The following is a 21371-nucleotide window of genomic DNA, read 5'->3' on the forward strand; positions in this document are numbered from 1 at the left end:
GCAATGCACTAAGCAGTGCAATTTTGTACTGCTGTAGAGTGAGAACATCCTGGATAAGAGCAAGGGGCAGGGGCCCTGAAGGACTTGGAAGGAAGGCAAGAGAAGTTCGCAGACGCTAAGAACAACCCAACGGGGCACGTCGTTCCCCACCGCACTGGCAAAGCTAGCAACGCAGGCTCGCACAAAAAGTAAATGTTGTTTTGCTCCCCAGATGCTCGAATTACCGCAATAAAACAGGGCCAAGCATGCACTGGCACTGAGCATCTACATTCATTAACACTGAGGAGATATAGTGGGAGCTTAGGACGGGGATTTGAAGTTACAAGAGTTTTTTAAGAATAAAGAATCTCCTGAGCCGTTGGTAACGTGGAACATTTTTAACCCCTTTCTAGGCACGTTGCCACATAGTGCTGGAGGCCATAAAAAACCATCCCGCTCACCATATAGATCTCCACAAGCATTGCACAACAGAACAGAATTTCCACTCCTTAACAAGATGGTCAGGAAGCCATCGGACAAAACACCCCTAAGCGTACAGAGACACGCAGGCACATTTACTGCAATCAGACTCTTACTTGATTGTCTCGTGCTGGGTATCCATGATAACCTGAAGTCAGAGGCTCGTTCTGCAAGACAAGAAAACAAAGATTGAATGTAGTGGTTACACGGAATGGAGAGCAAGGAATTACAGGTCTGTCTTAACTCGGCCAAAAAGAAGAACCTGCATGAAATGGGGGAAGGAAGAGCCACGAAAAAGCATTCTGCTAACTTCCTATCATCCGTGTAAGCCGATACACCTAAGATTTATTTTCACCTTCGTACGCCAAGTTGTGCAGAAGGAAAAGAAAAAAAGAAATCAGAGCCATAAAATAAGCATAAACTAATCCTATCTCACCCCCTATAATTTCAGTTGTGTATAATTCTTGTAATTTTCCGAAGAATTTTTTACATGCAAACATCATTTACCATCGTGAAAACTGAACAAAATAGAACAAGAAATTACAGAAGTTGCTGCCCACCTCTCCCGGTCCTGACGAAATGTTTCCCTAAATGCTAGCCATAAAAGTGTTAATTTTCCCCTTTTCAAAACCAGACTAATAGTTTAACGTGAACTTAAAAAGCAGTCAGCGTAACTTCAATTACCCTGGCAAGCCCGAACAGTACCTCACACGATAGCAATCCAATCCTTTAGAGTTTCTTCCTCCACCCCAGAAGGGACCCTAAGCCTATGCTCCTGGCAGCCCTGTCACCCTGCTCCTTGGGGCACATGAACCTCCAGCACTTCTGGAATTTCTCCACAAAATCCCCAGATTCTCCTCTATTTTAGCAGTGCACTGGGGATTAAGATAACACAGCTCCTAATAACTTCTAAACATTCATTTCTATTTATTTCTTTGTCTTAATTTCTTCTCTGTTTCTCTCCCTTCAAGGCTTCCTTTTCAAAACAGGGAGAGGGCACTCAGGTGCCCCATGCATCCTCCTCCCTGGGTAAAGACTAAACTAAACCAGACAAATCTTATTTCAGTCCCACCCTGGTACCACTCCTCGCCCACGAGCACCTCCCTGCAGAGGGCTAGGACGAAAGGAGGCCAGCAGTCCCCCGCAATCAGTTTTTAAGTCCGTTCCTATCTCTTGTTATGGCTGACAAGGAGGAACTCCTAAGCCAGCCCTGCGCTTTCTCCGGCAGCTCTTGCAGAAGGGAGAGACCCTGACAAAACACAGCAAAACAATCCCAAATGGTCAAAAGTGAAGGTTCTGCTTTTACTGGCGCTGGGCTATTCAGCTCAACGTGGCCAGCTCCTACCAGAGAGAAATCTTCTGCAGGGCATATGACTGCGGGGCTAATTTCAGTTTACACACGAACAGTGCAACTTCTGCTAAAAAGCAAGATGCAAACAATCCAATATAGGGCCTCGCAATGCTATTTGAAATTCGTGTTTGTCCTCCCCTCTCTTCTTTTTTACCTCAGACCTGCCCAGGGGATTCTCTGCGGAGACTTGCCAGGAAACATCAAACTCCATCTCCAGGCTCTCGCGCTAAGCCCGGGTAGCGCAGGCAGGATGAGAGCTTCAAGGACAGCACAAGTGCTGGCAGCCGGTTTGGGGGATTAACAGTAATTAAGCTGACCACCCTGCGAGTACATTCTTCTCAAGCACTGACAGCCAACAAGCAGGTAAAGCACGAAACTCCACAAATACAGGAAGAGCAGAAAGCACGTTCAGGCTGGAAGAAGCCAGCGGAGACTGACAGCTGCGGTGCTGGAGTGTAACCCAGCTTCTGAGTTTTACCCGTGAACCTAATTAAAACCCAAGCAACATCACGATGGAAATGCACAGCTATTACTCCCCCCGCATCCTCAGTGTAAGTACACATTGTAAGAAAACACTTTGATTGCTGTTCCTCCCACACACAACAGTTTACCAGCCTAAATGAGCGCAATAAACGTCCACCTCCTATTTCTCTTCTCCTGCTAGATCATTCTAGGTCTGGTTTGAACGGCACGTTGGACACGTGTGTGCAAGGTCAGTACCTTAAACGTGCTCGTGTGGCAGCAATCTCTTTCAGCAATACCTTGGAAACCAGGAAGGTTTCCTCACGATGAATAAGGAATAAATAGAGAAGGTACCACTGCAGATGCTGAAGATATGGACGGTGAACATAAGCAGAAAGTAATAACAAAGAAAGGAAAAAATAAATCATTATTTTGAGGATGATTTGGAAAGGACCTGTCACCACAAAGCAGTGGCTGAAAAGGGTCAAAACCAAAAGCTTTGTGGATTTCCTGAAATCAAAGGCGCTGGATGCACAGAAGTCACCTCCAGAAACAGAATGGTTTTGTAAGTAGAAGCAAATCACAAGAGTGTGCAAAGGAAGAGAAAGATGACTGGAGAGATGGATGGATGGCCCACAGCACATAAGAAAAGAAACGTCTGAAAGAAACGAGAAGGAAAAAAAAATCAGTGGAAGAAATAAAACACGGCTGGCAAACCCCACTTTGCTTTTTGGAGAACAAAACCCACAAATTGCAACTAAAAATGTTTGCGGGACGCTGTTTCAATAGAAGGTAAAGGGACGGGTGACAGAAGGTTACTTCATGAAGCAAGAGCTTGGAAAAAGTGGAGGTTAGGAAGAGGGTAGCAGCTGGAGCAGTAAGGTCACTCAAGGGCCAAAGATATCTCTGCCTTTCGTACCGCAACGCTGCCACGAAGCACTGAGCTATTTGCGAAATCCCTGCTGTGCGTATCATTGCTCTAATTGAACTTCGCTCTCCAAGAGAAGGCAGCGAGCGCCCAGGGAAACCGTCTCCTGCCAATAATCTCCAGCGCTGCCAATTTTACAGGTCACTAATGGTGAATCCGGGGCCTGCTGCATGCTTATGGCATACGGGGCGTGCTTTTGTTGCAATCCAAACGGAGCAAGAAGGGAAGGAGTTAAACTCACGGCTGGAACAGGACAGTCCAACACGTCCAGAGAGAAAGGAGATCTGGGGCAGCAGAGACGGGGGATACAGCAGCATCTCCTCCACCTGCACGCACATAAACCTCATCTCACAAAATGGAAGTGAAAAGAGAAGGGGGGAAAATTTATCACAGATAAATACCCTGCCCTCAAGCGCGCAGGGACTCCCCCTTCCCCTAATGGCCTGGTGGGAGAGGGAAGCCCCAGCTAACTCCGCTTCTCCCAGCAATTACTTTCCTCTTTCGCTACCAACATGCAACCAGACGTTCATAAAGAAATTGAGTTAGGCAGCGCTAGCCTGCCAAATCAAATCAAGCTGCCACCGGGATGTTTCATTACTTTGTTTACCACTGAAAGGCATTTCTCAGGTACTTGCAATTTGCTTTGGAGCGAGGAGAGAAAAATAGACGATAATACAGCAGATCAGATTTCTGCAGCTCACGTTGAGATTTTATTCAAAGCGTACTGACAACCTCACACGTGCTTCCACACCTCCCTCGGACATGTGAGCATTGCTGCTGTACTCTGCTAACAGTCTCTGGCTGTCCAAGGGGATTTAACAGGAATAAAAGTCGCAATTCAGTCAGGTCCAATAAATCCTAAACGCTCTCTTCACCCCAAATATTCCCCAACTTTGAATATCCCAGCCTTGTTAGCACAAATTCAATCCCACTGGCATTTGCAATGGTAGGGTCTGCCACAAAGCATGAGCCCCTGGGTCACAAATAGGATCAGCAGGGCCAACTGCAGATCACTGAAGAGCAAAGGAGATGATCCTGCACTGCAGAGCACCCGGGCTTTGATGCTCTTAGGGTTTGGCTTTTGTTGTGGGTGGGTTTTGTTTTGCTTGATTATTTTTTCTTATTTTTGTTTGTTTGGGGTTTTTCGGACAACGGCTGTTTTTTTTTCTGTCAACTTAAGAAATTTTAGAAATCACTGAACTCAACAATACTTGAAAACAGATGGGGGTTTCCATCAGCCAGGACAGCAGTAAGAAATGACTGGCTCTGCACGTTCTGCTGGCTTATGAAAGGCCACAGAGGACCGGAGCACAGTCGATCATCTAGAAGAAATGTCATAGCTGGAATGGATAATGAGAGGTCTAAAAGTCTCCTCACCCTTTCCTTAAAAATAAAGCTAAAATTTAGCTTAAAGAGGAAATAATTCTCTTTGACCTAACTTGACCCCAGAACAAATTAATTTTACATCTCAGAGTCATTTTGCTAGACTCAATCAGAGAAGCCTGATTAGCAAGTGTTTCTTGACTGCCAAACTAAGCCTAAAGCCTGCAGGTTAAAATTGCACTACTAGGAACCATTAGCTCAGTAAATTCATCCATATTTCTCCAGCCAGAGAATCAATGCCTGTTGAATCCCAACTTCAACTTGAAGCACTGAGCCCTCTTGGTTGCAAAGACAGCCTCAGAAACGAGACCAAGTGATCTCTCTTCGCTGGGTTTGCAGGATGCCTGGCTTCATGACAGCGCTGAGAAAAACTTCAGAGTGAAGTTAATGCAATTTTTTTCAAGTTTCACAACCACCTCCCAGGGTCTGGGCGCTGACAGCAGTAGATGAGAACAGCTCATTCCCCCCTGCTCCGGCTGCCCCCAGGAGTTACCACCAGCACAGCAGCCTGGTGGCTTGGACAGACACGGAGAGGGAGAGCTCCGGGAAGCCAGAAATCTCAGAGCTACACAGAGCAGCGAAATAAAGGTGACAAAAAGTTACTTGTTCCTCCTGAAAGCAAAATGGGATTTTGAAGTGGTGAGATAGCACAAGCTACACATTTATCAGAGACTTGAGCTAGACAAACAGAAGCCACTTTTCCAGAACACCGAGAATAAGATGTTTACAAAAAGAGGCTGCAAAAAAAAAAAAAAAACTGGCAACTAAGCTATTAATCTGAAAGTGACAGCTGCGAAAAAAAAAGTAAAGCTTGTGAGCCAGGCAGAAATCCCAGCACTGCTCTCCGCAGCTCAGTGGTTTCACTGTCCTTTTTGCTATACGTCTCACACAGCACAAAAGACAGCAAATCTGGGCTTTGAGGGGGGTGAGCTCTAAAAAGGCATTTTAGTACTTCACCTGTGGCAGTGCACTAGTAGAACTGTAAATACCTTGACCTTATTACCGGCTCCTGGGAAAACAGGTATGTCTTCATTAGGCCCTTCCTTGTACAGAGCGCTGCGTATCAGCAAACAGAAAATCGCTGTTTCTTTGCCCAAGTGCATCTGATGCAGTCAGTTTGCCTTCGATTTGTTTGCGCCGTCTCCCTACCTCAAATTATCTGTGGATAAAATTAATGGGAAAAGCAGCATCTACGTCTGAACTACCGATTATTAATGAAAAAAAACTGAACTAAAGTAGTTTTTAAATGGATCTTAATGTCACCCTTCTCCCTTGATACTTACCCTAATTTGATATATAGCTCTCGCTAATCACTCTGCAGTTCCAATAACTGCATCTATAGTGTGGGACACTTCCCTTCAGCTGTCTTCACTTTCAATTAAATTTGGTTCTCGGCTTTGGCCGGGCTCCAACCAGGCAGACGTCACCCAGCAGAGGACTTCCATTTATCCACTTCCTCGTTAGCGTCCCGACATCAACAACCCGTGCTGATGGGGATGCGAGCAACAGGACTTTAGACTTTACTCCTTGCTCGTCCCCTTTTATTCTGGAGCGTGTTTGGGGGCTCAAAGTGATTCTGACGAAAAGATTTTGATAAAAGGCACCCCGCCAAGTAGGCTGCGCGCTGCTGTCCTTGTGATCGCCTGGAGAACTCATGCTGGTTGGCATGGCCCCATCTTTCCACGCCCAAATTACCGAGGCCGTGCCTCTAGGGACAGATGGACATCACGGGGCACCCTGGAGGGACAGACGGACTGGCAGCACCATGCTCCAGCCGCGAGGGCCCAGAGCCTGGCCTTGCGTCCCCAGGGCCTGGAGGCCGGAGGCCCATCCGGGCTCTCTTCCTTCCTGGAATTCTGGCCCCGTTGCCATGGCGACAGCAGCCTCTGGCTGCCCCCCCCCCCCTTGCAAGGTTTCCCCTTTTCCTAAAAATATGGCATTTTCAGGAGGAGCCAGAGAGGGTGGGACAGGAGAGCAGGCAGCGAGGCTGCCCAGCTCTCCTGCCTCCTTACAACACCATGGCTCCCTTGGGGAGCAGCACTGGGGTCTTCCACCTTTCACCAGGCTTTTTTCGAGATTCCCAAAACAGCCTGAAAAGGTGTTCGGCCTTCCCTCTGCTTCCCCAGGCACTCGGCTGGGAAGCGGCGCCATGCAGGCCGTGCATTTCCCCCGCGTGGCGGCCGTCTCGCCACACGCTTCCCACCGAGACGCAGCTCAATCCATGCTGAAGGTGGTAGGCTGAGACACGCAGCCAGGAAAAATAGAGAAAATAAAATATAAAATAAAATAAAAAGAGGCAGCCCCAGCCACTCACCTCCCCCCCCTTGGTTCCCTTGTGCCAGTACAAGCACTCACTTTCCCTGCGCGCTGAGCTGGGTCAGGCAACTGAGGCAGATTATAGAGAAAAAAAATAATAACCATGTAGGTTTCTGCCTGTGTGCTTTCAGCTGAACCTGCTCCTCATCCTGGCTGACTGTATGGCCACAGGGACAGCCGGTGGACACGGCCAGAGGCATGAGGAGGAGACAGTCCCTGTTGCAGACCCACATGGTACAGCGGCTACAAGCCCATCTCTGTGATCACTGTACAACAACCCAGAGATCCCCTGCATCCCATAACTCGCCGTGGGGCTCGCAAGCTCCGTTCCCGGCCATAATCAGCAGGCAGGACATGAGTCGGGGCCAGCAGAAGGGAGCCTGGTCCCGCCAGGGCTCCCCGAGCAGGAAGCAGGCTCTGAAGCAGCACGCCAAGAGACACGCGCTCTCCGAGGCAGAGCCCCAGCCCGAGGTTGTTTTGCTACCCAGTGACATAGCGGAGACGAGAAAGGAAGGTGATGTCAGATTAATAAAAATAGCCTTCTGCCCTGATCAGAATTTGAATAGTTTGGAGGAATTAGCCCAGCAAGTCTGTGAGGTAGACAGTAAGACAAAACAGGGTGAGTTTTGGGAGAGGTTGCGTCCCTGTCAAACAAAGCAACAGTGAAGTCACTCGAAATTGGTGCAATTTTCTGGCCAGAAGGAGGCATTACCACATCTTTGCTATTCCTTGCTTTACCACAGCATTTCCTCCTGTCTTCCTAGCTTCCCTTACCAAATCCTACAGCTACAGAAGGCTCCCAAACAAAAGTAAAAGCTTAACTCCCCCACCGCTACCCCACCCCCAAAAAAGCTCCATGATTTCTGCTTCTTAAAGTCATGCTTTTAATCATGCTCATTCAAAATATTTATCTTCTTAACTCCAAGCTTGAGGCACTTCTGATTGGAGAAATCCTGCACATACTAAGGACCTGCAATTAGCTGGTAGAGCAGAAGCTGCAGAACTGAAAGCACACAAATATGTTTGATCAAACCACGCAAAAAGACAGCATTTAAACTTCTGAGTCTTAAAAACGCAGTATTCAAGAAGTTTACAAATACACATGCGGGTTTGAAGCTGACAGCATCTACATGACATTACAATACAGCCACCCGTAATTCTGCAGAATGGAGACTTTCATACACAGAAAGCACTTCCACAGCTGAAATGGAAGAGCTAAAATCGAAGCATATTACTGAGATTTATAACAATGCAGATTCTCCTCTGACTTTTCATTTTTTCTTTTTGAATAATCGAAGCAGCTTTCCGAAGGTTAGAATCAGCTTTCCACCAACCAGGTTTTCATTTTCCAGATCAGCCAAGGGGTGTTTTCACCTTCTCAAAGAGATGAGATTTCATTAATTTAATGTAATTTAAAGTAATTTGAATGTTGAAAGCGTACACTTCTTTGGATGACATAAGGCAGCATCTTCGTACTGCTCCGGGCATAAAGGAAATAGAGCCTGCCTCTGCTGCTCCATGACCTATGCTGGCAACAATAGATCCAGCACAAGTTAAAGCCCCTGGGAATACTGTGCACAGCGTGACGTCTATGATCCAGCAAATACAAGGACAATCTGCATGCACAGAAGTCAATAGCACAGAATATTGATTTCCCTCTTTTAGTAGGCAGAAGCATTTTAAAATGGCAGCTCATCTTCCCTTCCACTCTTACTCAACAGGAACCGAACAGGGCTCCTACTAAGGCTTTAAAATCCAGCGGTGGGGGCACCTTTGCATGCCACGATTACCACACGCAGCTGAGGAAGCATTTCACACATGCTAAGCCGCTCATTAGAGGGCAACATGCTCATGGCATGAAAATCCAGCTTGCTCTAACACGACAGCTGTAAGCTTTTGCAAGAAAAGAGAACGAAAAAGTTCTGCCTTAGCAGACAGCTTCACTGCCTATGCTTTCTCAGAAACACAGGATGGAAAATATGGAAGTGAACAGAGCAAGGGAGAAGACAAATCTCAGATGCAGAAGGGAAGCCAGTGGATCACAAACTTGTTGGTTGATTTTGCAGATATCCAGAGGCTGTTGCTCAGAGGCTAAAAGGAAAGAAGTCTACTCTTACTTTGCAGAAATACATTATAGTTGTTGTATTACCTTCAGAAGAGAAGGCTGAAACTAATTTTTTGGTTGGCTGTGAAGAGGCTGCAGCATAAAATTAAATCTGCCTTACTTCTAGGGAAATTGGCACGAAAAAGAGTGGCACAACAGCACACGATTCGGCCAAAATGATGCTGTACACCAAAAGTCCTGGAGGCAAAATAGGTGCAAGATAAGTTTTCTGTGCCCTGGACATCCTGACCTGATTGCATAAGCTGCCCTAGATAGCTACAGAAATGATTTTCCCAGGTTTGCTTTACAAACCGGCTTCCCTTCCCCACACACATCATTGCTTTAGGATCGCCCAGGCAATCACAGCTCCATCTCCCGGGTACTAGGCGGACACCGGTCAGCCTAGGAGAAGGGCAGAAGCCAGGAGGGCCGGGGCTCGAATGGCGAGGGGTTAAAAAAAAGCCCTGGGGATGCAGGCAGCGGGACTCAGGGTGAAGAAAAGGCGGGCTTCATCCGAGCCCCGCGGCCACGGCTGGTTCTGATTAAGCCTGCACGATTGTGGAGCTGCACAGGAAGCGCTGGGGGTGGGGGGGTCTCAGTCATCGCCATCCCAAACACACTGGTAATCTTTGTGTTCCAGCAGCACCATCTGGAAACAGTTAGAGAGAAACAACTCCCAGGCCTTCCCTCCAAAAAAAAAAAAAATCGGGAAAAAAAAAATCACTCTTAAGACCATTAAGCCTGGCCCCTTCATCCCCCTCCTGGAAAGCTCCTCTCCCTGCAACAGCAGTGAACAAAAGGGCATCCGTGGCGGAGCAGGAAACCCAGAGACACGCAGCAGCTCTCCCTGCTCACGATAGGTGTCCCAAGGTGTCTCAGCACACGCTCTGGAGACAAAGATGTTGTCTGTAGCCTAAATGACACGTGCTGGTATCTTAAAAGGGAAAAGGAGAGGTCAGGATTGTTGAATTTGACCAGAGTAGATCACCCAGGAAGGGTTTGTTTATTACAGAGGCACTCCCCTGCACGCAGCTTGCAGCGGCTGCCACCTCCACAACCAAGTGAAGCCCGCAGGGCTCCTACCCTTCCTTCCTTGCCTTTACCTTTATTCGCCTCTCCCACACATCAGCATTTTTCAGGGTTTTTTTCCTCTAATTAGACACCCAAGCGCCGCACGCTTGCCTACAAAAACGCAGAAACATATCAAAACAAAATCAAAGCTAACCTTTCAACATCCCAATTAAGCAATTACACACGAGGAGTAACATGACTGATGCCTGCTACACCACAACGCCGTTGCACTACAGAAAACACGGCTGTGCTTTTCGCCTCGCATCCACCCTCTAACCCAGTGCCATCTCTTTACGGGCCGCAGGCAGGCTGGACGAGACGTGGCCACCCGCCAAGGCTCTCTATAATCAGAGGACAATTCATAAAAATAAAAAAGTCTTAAAATAACAGGTTTTCGCAACCGTTAACCGAGGACTCCTTGGAATCCGCTTCTTTTATACAAACCTCCTCGCTGCTGCTGCAAAGCTCACTAACACAGCTAAACACAGCTGCCCTGAGACGCCAGCATGGTAGCTGTGGCCATGCCTCTCTGCCAAGTACATGAAAGAGAGAAATCCTGCCTAGGCCACCAGAAACACCCGTCCCGGACAAGTTGCCCAGTGTGGCAGGCTAGAGCCAACGCCCCAGCCCAGCTTGTCCTTGTTTTAAGGGACGAAGGAAGCGTCCCAGTGCAGACAATGGTCAGAGGGAGAAAGGGGTTAAAATAAGGAGGAAGGGCGCATTAAGCCGCGAGCCTCCTTCCCTCCCAGAAGGACACCTCCTCTGAGAGGAGTTTCAGCAGATGCTTTGTTTCGAAACTTGAAGAGAAAGGAAGAAAAAAAGACCTGCCCTTCATCTGGAAGGCCGCGTCCCAGACGTTTGGAGAGCGCTCTGCAAAGAAAGGAAGATGAAAAAGAAAACAAAACAAAACCCGGCCCCGCTAGAGGGACAAAACGAGGCATTTACAGTAAGCTGTTGTTCCCATTTCGTTGCAGGCAGACACGAGGCGAGCCGCTCTGAAGGCGCTCCTAGGCTCGTGTTACTGCCCAGAGCACAGCTCTCCAGCGAGGTGTCTGAAAGCGGTGCGAACTCTTACGTTTGGCCCAGATCGGAGCACGAGTCCTGCTTATAAGGGAAAAGCTGCTGCTGCTGCTCGTATTCCACCCCGAAAGGCCAAGAACCTTATGTATTAGTGGAAAAATGAAGTGAGAGACTGCCAGCAGTCTCAGGCACTGGATATTCTTATACCGTTATCGTACAGCCCGAGTTTAAATGCAGCCAGCAGCCACAAAAATAAGACTGCAATTAAACAAGAGGTCATAGGAATAAATCAAGCTCTGCAAAGGCCAAGGCAGGTGTCAGAGGCCTTTGTGGCCATGGCAGCGCTGAAACACCAGGCACCCTGCGAGGCCTACGCCTGCTGACCAGGCAGGACACGGACACAGCTCTTGCCTGCAGCACCCCGCAATCCTGCAGTGGTTCCTCTCTCATTTTAACAGCTTAGAGGTCTGATAGAGCCCAGAAAGGCCTCAGAAACAGCGGGCAGCCTCCTCACAGAGCCTCAGCTCCACCCTACTGCCTCTGCAGATCGCCTAAAGCCACTGGAAAGAGACACGCACCCCCCCCAGAGGTCTCAACGCCCCGGCACCACGCATTCCTGCGAGCACCACACAAAGGCATCAAAGCCCCATCCGCTCCCTGCCTGCCAGACAATGCCATAAACCAGCTGCTTGGCCAGCAGAGGAGCTAACCCAAACTAGTTCCTCACAGACCCGTGCCTTTGGACCAACCCAGCCTCCTGCAGCAGTAACCACAGCCCCCGACACATCCCATGTGGGAGCCCCACCAGGAGCATAACCTATGACCCTGACCGCCTTTCCCTCGGGGTCTCCCCGACCCCATCTCCATTTTTTATTTTTTTACAAAGCCTTTAGGAGTGCGGCAGCATTGCAATTCTACCAACTTGTAAATGCGATGGAAATTACCACTTGGTTCGTAAGCGTGCACGCGTGGGAAGGGATTATCACGGCACATTCACGTAAATCTTGTTTCCTTCACAATTTAGTCTAAAAACCTCTTCCGTGTGCAGTCCCGGGAGGCTTATTTGCATTAAGAAGTTCCATCTCCCTCCCCAAGTCTACAGATGAAATGCAGAACAGCAGAGATCTGAAAACACTCAGCTCCCGAAATTACCGCATCGCATTTCTTCCGATGCAGCACGTCCGTGTGAAGGAAACAAAAAAAGGGAGCTGCCCTCCCACCACACGCAAACATCTTAAATTAGGTAGAGAAAAGTGTCAGCGCAGCAGCCTCCTGAACCAGAGCAGACCAAAGGAAACAGGACAAGAAGCAGACAGGAGGGCTAGTCGAAGTTTTAAACCCTGCCAAAGCACCATTGCCTTTTTTGTTCTGTTTTGTCAAGGTTTCTTCGTAAACACAGCCAACATTTGTAGTCAGCACTCTCGTTGCAGCCCCGTAAATTCAGCTCTACCCGTTCCTTCTTGCTGCGCGCTTGGTTAACAACTGCTCGGCCCAGGTGTAAAGAGATTAAGCCTCGGCCCTCTTGAGCTACACAGTGATATGAAACACCTTCTTCTAAGAGCACGGTTTTTAGAGCCAGATTAAGCCAACCTCAAGACGGCTGCCAGGAAAAGGGATCGCCCTGTTTTTCTCCTCCTGCTCTCGAGCGCGCATCCGCACTTAATCTCTTGCATGCGTGATACAGGCCACGGAAGAATACAGCAGATCAGATCAGCCTGCACGTCCTCCTGGTCTCTAATCCCTCAAAAAGGAAAAGGATTAGCTTCATGGACAAAGGTGGTCGCTAAAGGCCACGTAATCCCTCAGAGCGGACGCAGAAGGTTGTAGGTCCACATGGTTGGAGACAGGGGAAGGCAGGGCTCCTCTTTCATTGACAGAAGCATCGTCTTGGGCCAGGTTAAGCCAGTAATGAAACTGCAACGAAATGAGCCTTGCCTGCAAGCTGCCTCCTTATGAAGAATCCATCCTGACCTCCACGCATTTCAGTCTCACACACAGGCATCTTTAACAGCCCTGTAAGACTCAAAGGCTTTATGCTAATGAAGAGCTGATCATGAGCAACATCAAGCACTCATCCGAAGCAGCAGCAGAAAGTCTGATTTCTGGTCACACTTCACAGCTTCTCTTCCAGATGCCAGAACATCCCTGGTGCTGTACAACCTAACTAGATATGGGTGATGTTTGCTCACTCACACTCTTCTCCTGCCTTCATCCCTCTGAAAGAGGCAGCAACTCCAGTTTGCTGCCATTCTACCGAGGAGTGGAGGCATTTCAACGACTCTTTCATAAGCAAAGGGGTGCTACATAGAGAGTAGCAACAGGTATGAAAAGCCAAGCCATCGTGCTCATTCCAGCAGGTATTGATAAAGCAGGGAGAATCCAGGAGAAAAAGGGCATTTCTGTCAACTACATCCATCCCCACTTGGTAGCTAGTTTTTAGATCAGTAATTACTACGGACATATAGAAACAGATGCTAATTTTTCCCCCGCGTTGTATTTAGAAAAAATGTGCATAAGCCCCTTTATTTTTTTAAGGGCTTTTATTTGTGACTTTCAGATGAAAGTCATTGCTCTTCATGGCAGGCAAACACGTTACTGTCACAAAGAGGTGACACGGATTTGACAAGCCCAACAGCAGAAGCATTGACCGACTGGGGAGGACGTTGATAGTTGGATGAGGCACGTTGCAGATTTCACTATTAAGCACTCTGAAAGTGCACATCTCCAGTCACCAGAGCAATCCTTGTAAGTATTCCCACATCTCTTCCTGGTGCCACAGCCTCCAATAACAAGATCTGCGACATCCAAGAGCCGCACGCATCCTAGAGCTGAGAGACTTTACCTCAGCACAGAATACGACCTGGCTTCAATTATTAATGCTTTCATTACCTCCCAGCAGGACTACATACAGCGTGGTGACACAGTGACAGCACGAGGCTTCAGCTTTTAGGAAACTCCAAATCTCACAGGAACTGGAGCTGACAGCTTCATCCCCTGGCACGCTGCGGTTCTCCATGCAAATGGCTGAGTGCATCGCAGTGTGAGCTTTCACACAGCTCGTGGTGCAAAACATGCTACTCTCGAAGCCCAGGAGCATCGCAACCTTCATCGCTTTCCAGGAGTGGTAGTCACCTACAGATTTCACATCCTCTAACAGAAAGATGTAGTGAAACCTCGAGTTTACATCCTAAAAAGTGAACAGAAGTTCTTCAAAAACACAGCTTGAAAGAACATACACTGCTTTTCCTAGAGAGGAGAGGAAACCACAAACACCTTCTCCTGGTATTAGCCACATCACTTAATGCATTACAAGAAAATACCCAAACTACGACTGCAGAACACGTGTGTGTGCGTCAAATATATATGTGCACACCCATATTGAGTATATCTGCAAATAAACGTGGCCAAAACTGAAACATGACAGATCCATGAACCTTCTGGGCAACATCCAACACCAGTGGGGATTTGCAGCTAAAGCTGTCACAGAAAAGAAGAGAGGCCTAGAAAAGCTGCCCGATTTACAGAGCATCTTCCCAGTGCCAGGAATCGAGTACTGAAGCACCAACACTACCACTTGCAGCATATAAATGTTTGTGTCAAAATGAAGCTTGTAATCCTCCCGGGTGAAACACCAAACCTCCCAAATCCCAACCAACACGAAGACAGCATTGCATCAGTCTGAGTCTATTGAAAGGCAGCGCTGGTGCCTGGAGGATTACTTGCAGCTTTAAAGCAGCGACAGCGGGAAGGAAAAAAAAAAATTAGAAGATGCTGGAATGTCACACAGATGCTGCTGCTGCTGCATGGGAAAGCTGTTGTCAGCTGCAGAGAAAGGCACTACACATATTTGGGACAGAAGGGTTCAACACATGCAAATCACAGATTGACTGAGCTTGCTTTGCACTCCCATTGCTCTTCAGTCAGATCAGGAGCACAAGGGAAGGAGCTGGAAATCTGCTGCTTTCTGCAAACAGGCAAAAATCTCCTGGGGAGAAAAAAAAAATAGGGAAGGAAGAAGAAAAGATCTGTTTCTCTCACTGCTGTTATCAAAGTCAGAAATGGATATAAATGAGAAGTCCCAAAACTTTAAATCTCTACTAACGGGAAGATAACATAAAAGCACCTGGACCCAAATGGGGGATGGCACCAGTCCACCCCTTTTTGTGTTTGCCTCTGGATGGACTGAATGCTTTTGGCCTCAGCAAAACCACACGTCCATGCCCTGCGTGCTAACGGGGAAGCACAGCCCCACATCACCTCCTGTCAGCTGCTGCACAGCCACCACCACAGGCTTCACAGAGCCTTTGCAGCTTGCTGTCTCCCTTCCACTCGCCCAGTGTTAAAAGTACTTGGAGGAAGCTTGCTTCACGCATTTCCCTCCCCTCTTGCTCTTCCCTGTTGGCAGGGAACACATCGCCTCGCTGGCTGTGTGAAGGACAGAAAGGGCATCACCACCCTCTGCTCCCTGGCTTCCAGCCTTTTTCAGTCGATCACCGGTCAATGCTCACCCCCACACGCGATGATCCAGGCTTTCCTGGGGTCTGCGATCTGCTCCTCGCTTCCCCCAGACCACGGAAAGGCTCCCCGCAAGCACCCAGCATCCGCGCTGGTGTGAAAGGAGCGGGTTTCTCCCTGGGAGGGAGCTCCGTTTTCCCTAGCATCTGTCAGGCCCAAGGGACCCCAAGGCACTTTATAAAACGCTAAAATCCCAGCAGGCTGAAACAGCACAGGATTTAAAAAAAAAAAAATGCATCTGCCATCATTTATCACCTCTACTACATGAGTCAGTCTTTGAGGGATGTTACTGCTACAAGTCTATACTCCTATTTTGCTCTCATCGGATACACTAGCTTTTAAATATCCACAAAACTACGAGGGGAAAAATAAAAAAAAGATGCTGATTTATTCAGCAAAATCACCAGAAGGAGATTGTGGACAAAGAGAGAAGAGAGAAAGGAAGGGCTGATTTACATGATCCAATTAGAGGCGAAAAAACATTGCTCCGTGCAGCCAGGAGGATGACCTGAAACTCCATCCCAGCACCATCAGCCAGGACCAAAGAGCGCTCTGGTCACAGAAAGCTTCCCCAGGGACCGGCCACCTGCTGTAATTGTTAGGGGAAAAATAAAAAAATAAAAAGACCAATGCAGGGCTGGGATAAACCGCTGAAGGTGGTGGTAGCAAACAAGCTACCTTAAGTTGGATGTAAAAAAATAAGGACGTGGTTTACAGTGAAAACCACGCCACGCAGGCAAAATATAGGCAGGACGGCAAATGCTACATGCAGAGAGGGCAGAAAATGATTACGATGTGGGAATCCATGCAGGTTTCCGAAGGAGTGGAGCACGAAGGTGGATGGGAAGCGAAGCAAAGCTGCCAACAGCTGTTTAAACAGCAAAAAGGCCACAGATGGACAGACCGTGGGGGGACTCACGGCCACAAGGCTCGCAGACGCCCCAGGGCACGCACAGCCCTAGGGAACTCGATACCCAGAGCAGTGAATAATTCAGGCCCCGATCACTTACAACAAGCTAAGGAGAGGCAAAGCCACCCCGAAGGTGCCACACAGGGTCGCTTGTTCCTGTACACAGCTCCCTGGGTGCCGCTGGGACCACCATGTGCTCGCCAGCAGCCCGGCCCTGGGCTGATGCTGATGAGGAGGATTCGGGGAGATTTTCCTGCAGCCTCGTCTTCTGTAGGAGCGGCCGGCGGGAGATTATCAGGAATGGGAAAAGCTGGGGAGGAGGAGGGGGAAAAGGATAACAAAAGACAACACGCAAGTGCTTGGGGACATGAAAAACGTTAGCCTTCAAAGAGCCGCGGCTGTTGACTCAACGTTGTGTCATGCATCAGAGGAAACAGCTTTTGGAAAAAATCCTCTGTGCTGGTCAGCAGCGCCTACAGATGACCAGAGGCACGCAGACGGCAGGGCCAGCCCTCCGTCTTCTCCACCCAGGCCGAGAAAAGACACTGATAAAAACTCAGAAACACCTTTACTCTCACCACCACTAGGAACGGAGAGACCTCGAACATCTCTTCAGACTCCCCCAGCCCCCCAAAAAAAAAAACACGTTAATGTCGAAACTGCTGTGCTAGGCTGTGATCCTCAAGGCTAGAGAAGCCCTGGCAGACCCACCCGGCGAGCTGGGTGCTCCTATTTTTAAGGCCTGCCTCCCGCAGCACAGGCTGCAACTCGACCAAGATGCCTCGGGCACACCACCAGAGCTCCCTCCTACCCCAGCCCGGCGGCCAGATGAGCTCTGACAATGGGTACCCCACATTACCACGCCGGCTGAACAAAAGCGTGCCAAAACGGCCAGGGCACGAGCAGACAGCAGTTGCAGCAGCCGACGGCAAGAAGCAGAGCCTCAGCACATCCCGGGCAGCTGATAACAGCTCTGAGTCAGCCAGCACCCGGCGCGGTTCCTTCTACCACCACCACCGCTCGTGTGTGCTCCCAAGGACTTCCCAGCTGTCTGAGCCAGGGCTGGGTGCTGAAACCACACTTGCAGCATCCCCATCCCTGTGAGATGGACCTCCCGGGGCTCTGGTCCACGCTGTGGTACCACACAAGTGCTGCTGGACAGGCACGTGGAAGCGTATAGACCAGGGGGGTGAGTGGAAAAAGAAATAAAACAAGGTATCTCACTCACTAGCTCTCTTTTTGCTGCAGGGGCAGACGGACAGGGCGAGGCATCTTCTGCACAGATGTCTGTCCCGTTACGGATCTCCCTGGGGCCCGCCAGGGCTCAGACTGCGGCTCAGCAGACAAAGAATCCCAAACCCAACGCGAAGCCGCAAGGAAATCCCTGCGAGCCGGGGCTCCGGCAGCAGCTTCATTATCCTCACTGCTTTTCTTATTGTAATTTTTGCACGCTGCTGACTGTCGCAAGCGTAAGGCTTGAAATGTACAAATCCATTCCAAAAAATAAAATTTGGCAGATGGAAAACATTAACTGTATTTTAGCTGAATACCGACTTGGTTCAGGGCGTGTTTAGATCAAGCCTTTTGACACTTCAGAGGGCACTGCACCAACATAAGCACCCCAGTGGCTCTTCCTTTGTAAAAAGGTGGGAAGAGAGAGAGGGGAGAAGAATACGCAGCCTCACTTAGCCTCAATCACCCGTCCTATTTAACAAACAAGAATTACTGCCTCATTAGATTTGGCGGCAGTACTTAAAAACAAATCAGATTTGGTGAGAGGAAAACAAAGCGATTGACTCCTGACATTTGCAACCTGGAGTATATTACGCCGGCTCCTCCATTTATATTTAGTAGGACAGCAAAGCGAGCAGCGGTCCCTAATTAAACAGGGGCAGAATAATCTTTACCGAGGGATCAAACACATCCCTGCCTGGGCTCCCTGGGACGCCAGGCTCCTGTGTGCTGCGGAAGCCACCGGGTGAGTCACTGTCACCGCCAGCGTCCCAGCAGCTGGAAAAAGCTGCTGAGAGCAACCCAAAGGGGCAGAGGTGTTCAGACGAGATCCTGAAGTCGCTCAGCCAGACGGCTGGTTTACCCCTCTCACATCAGCAGGACCTCCCTGCACCCCCAGCATCATCTCCCCATCAAAGGGGACTGATGGGCACGTTTGAGCTCGGCTGGTGGTTCCCAAAGCTGGGAGAAGCTGAAGCAACGTGCTCATGCTGGACAGGGTCACATCCCGTTATATAGTGAAAGGAAAGACACGCAGACTGGAAGGGACAACAGGATGCCATCTGGGCACACACGCCTCGGTATCCCTGAGTTTTAACATAAGCAGGGGACTCAGAGCTCTCACCAGGCTCCTGACTCAAACCTTTCAAGGAATTTATTGATTTCCTACCAGCTCTTCACTATATGATTTTCCCCAGGCTTGCATTGTGTTTGCGTTGTGCTGTTTGCACTGGCTGTACTTTAGCACACGCTACCTGATTGAGCAGAAAAAGATGAAGGACGCGGCTTTCCTTTAGCTTCAGAGGCACCGTGAAAAGCGCCAGAAACCAGCATCTGCTGCCTTCATCACACCCCGACACCTGCAGATCCACGGAGGGCTGCACACAAGGCAGCAATCGTAAGGTTTTGGCCTTCTGCTAGCGCAGGAACACCGAGGAAGAATGAAATGAGCGTCCTGATGCTGAGCCAGCCTCCCTTTCCGTCACCATCCCTCTTCGCTCCAAGCAAACAGGAGTTATTTCACACCGCGACCTTCAGCCTGCAGGAAACGGCAAGGTAAGAGCGGGGAAGGAATATTTACAGAGAGGAAGCAGCTGGCGAGGGGCCAGAGGAGTTTCTTCAACGGGTAGGAAGTTCTCCAGCTCCCAGTTTCGGTTTCTGGGACAGCTCAGAGCCACCACGCAGATTGCTGCTGCCTTCAGCTGCGAACATCAGTCTAAGACGAGACACCTCCCCGGACAATCAAAGGAAGGGTGTGAATCCCTGGACGAGCCTGCCCAGGAGGTGGAAACCCGGCGTGTTCGGCCAAACCCTCTTACAAGCCATCTCTGGCCTCTCTCCCCCCGGCCCCGCACTCCCCTGTGCCAGGCCGAGTAATTGCCTTTCCCCTTCGCCCATCAGCTGCCATGGCAACTGGGGATGATTTTCCTAAGTTTGGGCCATTTTCAAGGGTTCAAGACTTATATATAATAAGACTTATTTTATATATCTTAGAACTATTCCCCCTCGTCCTGGCATTATCTCATTAAGCAAAGAGTCGCTCTCCATCTCTTTTACAAGTCCCCTCTAAGTACTGAAAGGCCCCAATGAGGTCACCCTGGAGCCTTCTCCAGGCTGAACACCCAAAGTTCTCTCAGCTTTTCTTCACAGGAGGGGTGCTCCAGCCCTCTGATCATCTTCGTGGCCCTCCTCTGGACCTCTTCTACCAGCTCCACGTCCTCCTCCACATTATCCTCTTGGCAATTAAGCGGGGAGGCCATCTAGGTCAAACCAGAGGAAGGAGGACCCACTGTACCTGTGCTCCAAAATCCTCTCCAAACAGCCCAGCAGAGCTGTTCCGTCCCTCTGTGCGTGATCTCTCCCCATAATTTCTCCTCCTCGCATTGGTGTTACATGATTACATGCACGAGGACTTAGGAAGGGCTCAGTTCTATGATAACGGAGGCCAGGCTAAAGAATACAGGGATGTTTAACTGCTAAAAACAAAGGATTAAATCTATGGACAGGAACCAAGAGATCTGCTTTGATTCCCGTAAAGCGATCTGCCTTGAATAAACTCTGTGGATGCATTAGTCTCCGTCTAGCAATACACGACAAAAACAACTCGGGCCACCTACTGTCTGACCACCCTGCAAGCGGTGGAGGAAAAGGAGCTGTTGGAAATGTCCTGTTCCCTTTTCCCCGACATCCCAGCTGTGACTGAACCTCTCCCTCAAGCAACGACGCTGCTTCGCTTTGCTGTACATCCTCCCCTTCCGAGCAGCACGTGAAAATGATGCTGCATCCTTGCCAGATTCATTGCTGCCCAGGGGGTTAAATACAGCAACGATGAATTGACCGGCCTTCTTAATTTAATTCAGCTACGTGGGAAATCTGTAAACAGAAGCAGAAGCCGTGACAATACTATCAGAGGGCTCTGAACACCCCATTGTACAATTTGCTTTTGGTTACTGCTGCCAACTGCGCAAGGAAGAGGCAATTTTCCTGCCGGATGTTTTATTTTATTTTTTTTTTTTCCTTCTGTTTAAGCTCCTCCAGGTGAGAGGAAAGTATCCCACAGGCACATCAGGTGCTCTACCCAGTTAATTTTATTCATGTAAGACGCTGAATTAACATTCGACAAGATGACTTCCAGCAACTCCTGACCCAGGCATAATTCAACAGAGGGGGAAGTCGCCGCTGTGGCCCCCGGGGAAGCAGCACCTCTTCTGCTGGAACAGAGATCAGAGGTGCCCATCACATCCTTGCTTCCCAGTGCAGCCTTATTTCCACACAGCAGCTGCTTGAACGCAGCCTGTACGAAAATCACTGCATTTTCCAGCAGTAACTTGGTGCAGAGTTGTCGCCACGATGAGATCTACGCAGTAACCACGCAGAAAAAGACCTTCCCGAGGGGGGGAAAACTGCTCACCCAACAGCTTCTGCACCCCAGGAGCACCCTTAGGAGACAGAACGATACTCACCTAGCAATTCAAGTTGAGCAGTGGCCTATTAGAAAGTTCTCCACTACTTAGTGTGACCGTATTCATCATCCAAATCCTGCCCAGGAAGTCAGCGCCAGAGCCAGCCTTACAATGGTAGGAATTCACCCCTAGCAGGGGAACAATGCCACATGTTTACT

At 49.1% G+C, this 21371-nt stretch overlaps 1 protein-coding gene across 24 annotated transcripts in view; it reads right to left on the reverse strand.

Moving 5' to 3' along the window:
* Positions 1-21371, reverse strand: part of RBFOX2 (RNA binding fox-1 homolog 2) — a 157110-nt gene that overhangs the window by 126174 nt on the left and 9565 nt on the right. For 22 of the 24 annotated variants that reach the window (XR_011090703.1, XR_011090713.1, XR_011090714.1 and 19 more), the window contains exon 2: positions 576-626. The exons of the other annotated variants lie outside the window; for them this stretch is intronic. Coding sequence is in view for 12 of the 22 variants with exons in the window: in XM_068665163.1 (XP_068521264.1) it covers positions 576-626 (51 nt within the window). In the remaining 10 variants the exon portion in view is untranslated. The remainder of the gene's footprint in view (positions 1-575; positions 627-21371) is intronic. 24 annotated transcript variants of the gene reach the window in all.

The sequence above is a fragment of the Anas acuta genome, chromosome 1 (genome assembly GCF_963932015.1).
Source record: "Anas acuta chromosome 1, bAnaAcu1.1, whole genome shotgun sequence".
In the NCBI taxonomy this organism is placed as follows: Eukaryota; Metazoa; Chordata; class Aves; order Anseriformes; family Anatidae; genus Anas; species Anas acuta.